At 38.8% G+C, this 10,000-nt stretch overlaps 1 protein-coding gene across 1 annotated transcript in view; it reads left to right on the forward strand.

Moving 5' to 3' along the window:
• The window catches only part of LOC106876083 (RNA exonuclease 1 homolog), a 42,462-nt gene that overhangs the window by 31,783 nt on the left and 679 nt on the right, over positions 1-10,000 (forward strand). Inside the window, exons 7-16 of the mRNA XM_052975966.1 lie at positions 4,241-4,375; positions 4,545-4,731; positions 5,032-5,169; positions 5,989-6,102; positions 6,508-6,581; positions 7,564-7,674; positions 7,903-8,018; positions 8,914-9,052; positions 9,237-9,357; positions 9,999-10,000. The exon at positions 9,999-10,000 is cut by the window's right edge and continues 679 nt beyond it. Of these exons, the coding sequence (XP_052831926.1) occupies positions 4,241-4,375; positions 4,545-4,731; positions 5,032-5,169; positions 5,989-6,102; positions 6,508-6,581; positions 7,564-7,674; positions 7,903-8,018; positions 8,914-9,052; positions 9,237-9,357; positions 9,999-10,000 (1,137 nt within the window). The remainder of the gene's footprint in view (positions 1-4,240; positions 4,376-4,544; positions 4,732-5,031; positions 5,170-5,988; positions 6,103-6,507; positions 6,582-7,563; positions 7,675-7,902; positions 8,019-8,913; positions 9,053-9,236; positions 9,358-9,998) is intronic.

Here is a 10,000-nt window from a genome sequence, read left to right on the forward strand (position 1 = left end):
GTTTATGGGGAGAAAAATATTGAAAAACATCAATACACTAGAGAGTGAGAAAGAAACGAGGAGGGTTGTCTTGGGATTTTCCTCAGAAAATATTTACTTTTTCTTTTTTTTACGGAAAAGGCTCCTCCCGTGGTTTTTAAATGCAAAAAAATGGCCAAAATCGGTGCGGAGTGGGATAGTCGTGGGGGGGGGGATTAAAAAATGAACTTATGTGGTCTTGATCCGAAACTCTTCTCCCCACCCATTCGGAAAAAGTTTCCCCCACAAATTTCTTTATAATCGTAATCTATACCGTTTGGAAGGTATCTGTATAAACTTTCATTAAAAGAGACCCATTTTCCGAAACTCCTCTCCCCAATCCCTCAGAAAAATTCTTTGCCACAAGCCCCTTACATACTCTGTATTTTCATTTCGTTAAAATGTATTCATTTTTCTGGAAGTTATGAAGCAACAAAGTCGGGGGGAGGAGTGGGGTTCACATCTGTAGTTATACCAAAAAAAAAAACCCAGTTAACATTAGTGGTGGTGGCCTTTATATATGTTATTGTTGTCGTTGTCCCCAGCATGAAAGTAAACCAACTCACTGAACCAGTTGTTGATGTTTTCCTCTGTCACACATCACGTCACACAGACCTCACCCACCTTCCACCCTTACCCTGTTGCTACCTATAAATTCACTCATTGTTTGTTTATGGATGTGTGGTTGTAGTTGTTGTTTGACCTCCAGCTCAGTCCTTATAGAACAGACCTCTGGTCAAAAATATTCCACCTGTGACCCTCCTGTCTTTCTCTTCTTATGTGCAAGCAACTCATGACTAATTGAGTTCAATGTGGTCTTTTTCTAAGATGGTAAGGTGTCATTTCAGGGAGAGATTTGGCTGTTATTTCTTATGGGTCAAGCTACCATGAAAAGGCTCCCTCATCTGTGTAATTGTAATAATGGTGGTAGTGTGCTTGTATATATGTGTGTGTGTGTATATATACATACATATATATATATATATATATATATATATATATTGTATTTTTACTGGTTTCAGTCATTAGACTGAAACCATGCTAGGGCACCCTATTGCTTATATCGCCGAACTGCCAAGTTACTGGGATGTAAATACACCAACACCGGTTATCAAGTGGTAGTGAGACACACACACACACAAACATATACGACAGGCTTCTTTCAGTTTCCGCCTACCAAATCTGCTCCCAATGTGCCACGTGGTGGTACTGAACCCGGAACCATGTGCTTGGGAAGTAAACCTACCACACAGACGCATCTGTATATGTATATATAGCATAATTTATGATAATGATTATGTGTGAGGAGTGGGGAGGGCAAGAAATATTTAATGTGTGTATGTCTCTCTTTATTTGGGGGAGAAATGTAGGATTTATTGACTTCCTCTTCCTGGTGATTATTTTATCTCTATTACCTCATTGTTTACACTCTTTGACCTGGTCACTACCACCACCACCACCATCATCATATCACATCCGTTTGTCTCTGGCTGCATGGATTGGTCAGATCTATTCTCACCTCTCACTTCTCCTTTATCATCTGAACAGCACTGTGCTTAGAAAATTACTATTTTTAAATCTCACAACGAGAGATATTCAGCAACAGTACTTTGGAGTAAAGATTACTTGCCAACATAACATGGCAGTCCTGGTTTAGGACGAATGTTGCTGTAATTTAGCCCCAGGCTATATGACACGATCTGTGTCCCTTGTTCAAAAATATAAGATCACAGATCGTGTTGTACAGCATCATTCATCACCAGATAGGCTTGTTGTTGTGATCTGAAGATGTTGTTTGTGTGTTGGTAGCCAGCAAGCAGTTGAGACCATCTCTTAGATATGGAAGCAGTGCTTCATGTAAACTTGGCCTTTTCTCAAAGAAGCTGTTTGTCAATGAAATAAGTACCAGCTTGGCATTGTGCCAAAGTGAAAAAAATAAATCACTGTTGTTGTTATTATTGTTTTTGTTGTTAGATACCAGTTATGTATTGAGAATAACTTCAATTATATTTCTCCTCAACAAACTGTGGCCTTGTGCCAATATGAAAAGCCATTGTTATTATTAGTATTATTATTATTATTAATAGGAAGTTTTGGCACAAACTACAGAGAACTGAAGGAATTATTATTATAATTTATTTTGTCCTCGTTACCTGAGTATGACACCTTGCAATTGTGAAAGTTCTAATTAGACTGGTTCATCTCTCTCTCTGGTCTGAGAAAGGAAATATATTAAACACCAGTAATACATTGGCTGCCATTCAATCAGGCGTGTACCTCCTTACCTTCTCAAAATATTGGCCTTCTGCCCACACAAACGAAATCATTGGTGCTCAGTTATTATTACTATTGTTTTTTTGTGTGTCAGATAGCAAGAGTCGGTAGAGCATTGAACCGACTGCCCTAAATGCCTCGTCATATTTAGTTACAACTCTTTATTTACATTCCGAGTTCTAACCGTAGTCTCGTAGTCTGTTTATCAAAGAGATTTAGTAAATAATACTCAGCGTGTTAAAGATATTTCTCACCACCCCACCCGCTCCTTTTGCCAGTGTAAAGAATTCGTTAGTTTTGTTAGTGTTTAGCTGTTGGTTTCCAGCCATGCCCATTCCATCATTTTAGGGGCTGTTAAGCATGTCCTTCCCCTATTTTAAAACAGTGGTGGGTGTGATTTCAAGGGAGATTTGGCTGCTATTTCTAGCAAACTGACTGACCCTATAGGGACTCTTATTGACTTGTCATCTATCATCTTCTGGGTCAGCAAAGTACCAGTCATGTGTTGGGTCAATTTAATCGATTAACTCCAGATTTCTGGCTCTGTGTCTGTGATATTCAGTTGTGCCTCTTTTATGTTCTAAGTTCAATTCCAGCCCGGGTCAGCTTTGCCCTTTCCTCCTCCTCCTCCTTCTGGGGGTTGGTAAAAAATAATGATTCGTTCATTTGACTCTACACAACTTGTCACTGAATGGCCTTGAGCTAAAGTTAGAGAGAGTTGTTGTTATTAATCTTAGAATATGTTGAGGGGAAGGGATTGGCATAATTATTGCAGCATTGGTAAACGATTCCTTGCAGTGTTTTAAATTTCTTTAAATTAAAATCTCTCTGAGGTCAATGACCTGAACCACCAGACTAGTGGTGGGGTGGGGTGGGGCTGTCAACTAAACTCCCCCCCCCTTCCTCCAAGAATTCTTCTCAGAGTTCATTGTCTTCTGTCTGTGTTTTGGTTTTTTTCTTTCTTTCTTATATTTGTTTCATTCAGACTATGGCCATGCTGGAGCACCACCTTGAAGAATTTTTAGTCAAACAACTCAACCCTAGTACTTTTTTTTTTTTTTTAAAGTCTGGTACTTATTTTGTCAATCCCTTTTACAGAACCACTAAGTTATGGTGGTGTAAACATACCAGGGCTGATTGTTGTTAGGAGTTGGGGGCAAACACACACACACACACTATATATATCTTTTGGATTTTCCTATCTTTCCTGTTTCCGTAGAAGAGCCAGGCTCAAAATGGAAAAACCACTCTTTTCTTTCTCTGAGTATCTTATTAATACTTTGCATGTGCAACGTCCTCACATTTTTTCTTATTGAATCAAGTACGTCAAAATCAAATCAAGCATTATATCCAACAGATGTTAAACAATGATGATATGTACATATATATATATATATATATATATATATATATATTAATAATGATGTGACAACAAAAGAATGAATGAGACCTCGATATTATGTAAAATAGAGGAATTTATAACTATAATATGTGACAACCAACTAATTGTCACATATTGTATTTATAGATACATATATATATATATATATGTACATATCATCATTGTTTAACATCTGTTGGATATAATGCTTGATTTGATTTTGATGTACTTGATTCAATAGGTCTCCTGAAGCACGGCATGTCGCCCTACGATCCAGGGGTACTTTTTGAGTGGGCTGGTTATGTGGCACTCATGTCGGTTACAGCTATGAACTCGCTCTATTTGCCGGGTCTTCTCAGTCACAGCATATCTCCAGAGGTCCTGGTCTTTCGTCATTGCCTCTGTGAACAAATGATGGTTGGCAACAGGAAAGGGAAACGTCTGGCTGTAGAAAATCTGATTCATACAAGTAGGGAAAAGTGGATGTTAAATGATGGAGATGGCAGTGGGTGGTGGTGTGATTGAAATGTGACTTAATATGATTTTGTAATTATTGTGTTTCCACAGGAGGTGCTGAAGAGACCGACCATCACACCAGATTCCAGCAGTAAAGTCCCTGTAGCCATCAGGCAGCGTTATCTGAATCTGATCATTGATGAGTATGTGAAACTCATTGATTCAGAATGGGAAGCCATGAAAAAGGTGAGTTAGTTAAAGTTACTTCCATCAGGGACTCGGTGCAGCAAAATATCAGTGATGGGCCTACACAAAAAAGGTTGATGTGGACCCTTTGAATTTTCTCCTGTCTCCCCTCATCTTCAGTCACTCCCAAAGTTCTGAATTTTTTTTTGTTATTGTTTGTTGTGTTTAGGGAGAAGAAGAAGAGAAAGATGTTTATCGTAGCTGCAATACCAAAGTTGGTTATTTAAACAAAGCCATTCACCTCATCAAACGTTTGCGCAGCGGCTGTCTTGGCACACTCAAGAAGCTGCTGCCATCCACCAACCCGCCACCAGCACCTTGCAAAGAGACAAAGAAATTAGAACATCAACTCACAGGTGAGTGAGCATTGCACCCTTAACTTTTTCAGCTTCATCTTTTTTAAACTTCCAAAATCAGTTATATTTTGTTGTTGTTTAAACTACAGGTGAGCCTCAACTCAACAGATCTACAAAGGGATGTATTACTGTTGCACCCATCTTGTTTGTTTTCTTAAGTACCTGTTAAGAATTGGAGATTGATGTAATCAACTTACCCCCCCCCCTCAAATTTCGGTCTGCACCTATAGAAGAAAGAATTGTTGTTGTTGCTTTAATCTTGAAATGATTTTTGTGTTTCTTTTTTTTTTTTAACTTCAGGTCTTGCCCTTTACGAAAGAGTAAAACAGTATATTTTGACAGAGGAGGAGTTGAGAGAGAACCACTTTCCACGACCCGAAGGATTGGGACGTTCCAAATATTATATATCAGATGTCACCAAAGAACCTTACCTGCCCAGTCAGTATTCGTTTTTTTTTTTTATCTATTTACCTGTACATGGCTTACATTTAGAAGATTCTATCAATCTTTTCTTTTTTACTGAATCGCTAATTTAAGCGGACATAAGCAAACCAACACCAGTTGTGTAGGTATATATGTGTGTGTGTGTGTGTATGCATATAGTCTATTATATTACCATATTTTGCATTTGCTGAGCTGTCAAAGCATGGAGTTCATTATTGTAAGGTTTTCTGTGTCAGGTAACCATACGAGTTGCTAGCATAGGTTTATAGTTGGTATAGAAGATAGGAAGCCTACGTATGTCTTTTGTTGTTTAGTTCCATATCATCTCAGACAGGGCAAACCCGAGACCAAAGCCTTCCAACTATGATCAACCCATTTATCTTTTTGTTGGCATTTCATATCTAAGACTACATGACCCAATGTGTCCCTCTTTCTCATTTCAAGGTGTTGGGATGTATAGTTTGAGGGAGATTTAACTACTATTTCCAGCCAAGCAATTTGCCAACATCAGACAGAAGCCGATGGAGGCAGTTTGTCTTGAGTTACAGTCACTGTTTAGCTTGCTGTGATCAAAGACATTCTATCTATGACCATCCCATCGTTTTGTTTGTCTAGCACTACATTATCCAATATGTCTTTCCCATTTTAAGACGTCAAGATGTGATCTGAGAGGTGTGTCTGCTAGTTTTAGCAGGCCACAGCTCATATCATTGGCTGGTAATTGCATGTATAGCAACAGTTCTGTGATTCTCGTGTACTTAAATGAGCCTCAATTTTGCTGATTTTATAATGTTGTTGTTGTTGTTGTTGCAGGCGATGAGAGGTTTTGTTGCCGCTGTGGAAAAACATACCGAGTTACAAGCAGTGGAAGAGCAGTTGTGGAAGACGAGTGTCTCTACCATTGGGCAAAACCTGTTCGAAGACGATGTGAGTATCTGATAGGTTCCTGCTATGATTCTTCTATTTGTGGCTCATTTCTCCTATGGACAGGTCAACATTTGCTGGGAGACAAGGTGACAGTAGCTGGGTGTGTGGGGATACAAGGTGACAGCTGGGGTTTTTTGCCTGAGAAAGTCAGAGTTGGGAGGAGACAGATGTCCTCAAACCAGGGAACTGGTTAAAATGGTTCTGCCACTTACCACTTGGATAGCAATAACAATAAAAGGCCACAACACATCCAGAGAAGGTTGTTTATTGTTAATGAAATTAATCTTAATATAAACCCATTTGCTTGACTAATTCAGCCATCCACTTAACTGGTATTTATTGTTTAAAAAAACTTGTTTAAGGTCTTCACTTGAGTTACTGATTGGTCTTGTGTTATCCCTTCAGATGGAAATACTATTGAAACTCGATACAGATGCTGCCAAGGTGAGATTGGATCAACAGGCTGTGAAGTTGGTGTGGTAAGTCATCTCAGTTTTTAATTTTTACACATTGTTCAATTACTTCTTTCCTTTTTTTTTTTCCATTCTGAATTCACCATTGTCACTGTAATTCTTGTCTGCACACATACACCATATTTATTTGTGTATAAGTTGCACTTCTTGTGCATAACTTCAATAACAAAACTCAGATATGCAACTTACTCATGTGGCCAAAATATCTTGTATTATAAAAGTTTTTTACTATCTTTACCATAAGAAATATGGACTGCAACTTATACATGAGCAAATACAGATTATATGCATATGTATATGTGTGTTATATATATATAAATAATACAAAATGGGACAAGAACGCAAAACATCCAGACAGTTAGGTGATACAAGAAAGGGACAACAAAACATCCAGACAGACGATACAAAGAAAACAAGGACGAGTCATTCGGAGTTTTCTTTCCTCAGTCGAGTTCCAGATTATCTTTGCAATTTCGACTGGTTACGTAACTGTTAGCATAACCATGAACATCTTCAAATATCCCCCCCACACACACACACACCTTTTCCTTGTCCGTTTGTCTCCATGCTCTTTATCAAGGGTGCAGGCATGGCTGTGTTGTTAAGAAATTCACTTCATAACTACCTAACTCCAGGTTCTATCCCACTGTTGGACATCTTAGATATCTTCTGCCACTGCCACAGCTTGATAAAAAGTTTTGTGAACAAGATTTGGTAGACAGATACAGTATGGAAACCGTGTGTGTCGCAAAGTGTCAGTTGAAGGAGATGGTCATTATTAAATTTATTGAACAACTATATGCAAATACACTAGCATAGACACACTGCAGGCTTCTGCACAGTTTCCGTGCCCCAAAATCCTCTCACAAGGCTTTGGTCAACCTGAGACTGTTGTAGAAGCAACTTGCCCAAGGCAACCCAAACACCTTTTATTGTTTTATTTTCCTCGCTCCTCTGTTACATCCATATTTCTCTCTCTCTTTCTCAGACTCATGTCCATCACAAAAATAAATTCGATGGTTCCTCTGGCTACATGATCACCCCAGACAGAGAAATGCCTCCCCAAGGTCCAGGTGTGTTTGCCATGGACTGTGAAATGGTAAGTTCTCTTTCTTTTCCTTTTTCTTTCATTATGTGTTTCAAGTATTCATTGGAGACAAACATGTTTGGACGTATGTGTGTGTGTGTGCACGCGCAATAAATCCATGAGTCTTTATCCTATTTATGAATATACACACAGCTTAATGAATAATAAGGAAACAATTCTACAGTGAGCTGTTTTTTTCCTAATGGTCCCCTATGATGTATGTACCCCTTCATCTTGCAGCTCTACACCACAGCTGGCATGGAAGTTGCACGGGTGACAGTTGTAGATTCTGAATGTAATGTTGTCTATGAAACTTTGGTGAAACCTGACCATGAAATTCTTGATTACAACACACGGTGAGTAGTTCACTGCCATCTTTCTTGCTACTCTGAATGTCTCTCAACACACACACACACACACACACACTCTCTCTCTCTCTCTCATTTCATCTCTCTACTTAAAGGCAGTAAAAGGTAAGACTTGAAAGAGATTCGGTTGCTGAACCCACAATGTCAAGGTTTTTCTTCAAGATTTCCATCTTTCATTCGAAATGCCTGTGGCCTTGTACCTGTGTTACAAGTCACTATTTAGTTATGTCCTTTTATGCTTTGAGTCCCTCTGCAATCAACTTTGCTGTCCATCCCTCCAACACTGATACAATGAAACCCCATGGACACCTTGGAAGTTGATTCTCTTGATCAAGGTTCTACCACTGAACAATTATTACAGTTCTTTAGGCCATGAGTTCAACACCTGCCCATCTCAAAGTTACCATTTACCTTAGGTTAATAAAATAAATCAGGTGCTAAAATCTGGGCAGGTGAGTTAATATGGTCCATTAACTTCTCCCTTAAATTTCAAACCTTGTACAATTATTCTGCCAATAAACTAAAGTAGCAGCAGTTAACCAATGTGCTAGCTTAATTAATTAACTCTTTGCTTGTCACAAATTTCCGGCTGCCTTCTGCCTATTACAAAGCCCCTCTTATAACAGTGAGGAATTAGCAAAATCTGTCCTTGTATTTACTTATAGCTCTTTTTGTTCTGAGATCAAATCCTGCCATGGTCGACCTTGCTTTTATTTTTCTGATGTTGATAAAAAATACCAGTTATTCACTAGGTTTGATTTAATCAACTAAACCACCACCAACTACCGAATTTGTACCTGTGTTAGAAATTATTATTATTATCTTGTCTTTCCTTTTTTATGGAGATCATGTATTATTTCGGTGTTGTTGTATCTGTTTGCAGCTTCAGTGGGATCACAGAAGAAGATATGAAGGGTGTGGCGACCAAACTGATCCATGTCCAGGCGGTTCTACTCCACTATTTCTCATCACAAGCCATATTAGTTGGTCACAGTCTGGAGAACGATTTAATGTCCGTCAAGGTAAGAAGATGGTCTTTTTGTTTTGTCTGTCTCCTGCTGTGGGCCCTTTACCCACACAATTTATTTTTGTCACCCCCCCCCCCCCTACTGTTAGCCTGTTATTTGTATAAAATATAATGGCACTACTTATAACTACTTTTAAATCAGTGTTTATATACATATGCATATTGTTTTGTCTTTGCAGCTAATCCACAGTTGTGTTGTTGACACATCAGTCTTATACCCCCATAGGGCTGGCAGACCCTTGAAGAGGGCCCTGAAAAATTTGACACATGACTACTTGAATACAACCATCCAAGAAGGAAGTAAGTATTATTGTTGTTCTGTGTTTTTTTGCCTAAGAAATAGGATGGAAGAATTAATGAAAAACTGGTGTCGTTTGGCAGATTCTCTTTGCCTTTTTCAATTTCCAATCTGGAGAAGAAAGTAAAGAAAGAGAGAGAGAGGTGCTAACCACTTGGAGATTTAGTCTTAGTAAAAGGGCCAGCATTCAGCATGCCAACTGGTGGAGAGGCACTTAGCCTCCTTGGTGGTCAAGGCCTTGTTGGATCTATGGTGTTCCTTGATTGCTTTAGAGATATTTGTCACTTGTCCCTGCAATGTCCACCTCATGCACAGTCCTTGTGACAAATTAAAGAAGCAATAATTATTTGTGATTAGATTGGCAGGATTGTTAGAGCATCAAGCAAAAATGCCTTGTGGTTTCTCTTTCAACTCTACGTTCTGAGTTCAAATCCTGCTGAAGTGAACTTTGCATTTCATCTGTCTGGGGTCCACTTCACCATCACTACCCCATCTACCCCCAAATGGGCATCCAGATGTAAAATGCTACTTCAAAGTAAGTATCCATATGACCCATGCTAGCATGGTAAAACAAACGTTAAACAAATGAAGGAACGAATCATTAATGCCTATTACATGTTCGCTTTTTTGCTTTCTGTTTCAGTT

The sequence above is a fragment of the Octopus bimaculoides genome, chromosome 23, assembly GCF_001194135.2.
Source record: "Octopus bimaculoides isolate UCB-OBI-ISO-001 chromosome 23, ASM119413v2, whole genome shotgun sequence".
In the NCBI taxonomy this organism is placed as follows: domain Eukaryota; kingdom Metazoa; phylum Mollusca; class Cephalopoda; order Octopoda; family Octopodidae; genus Octopus; species Octopus bimaculoides.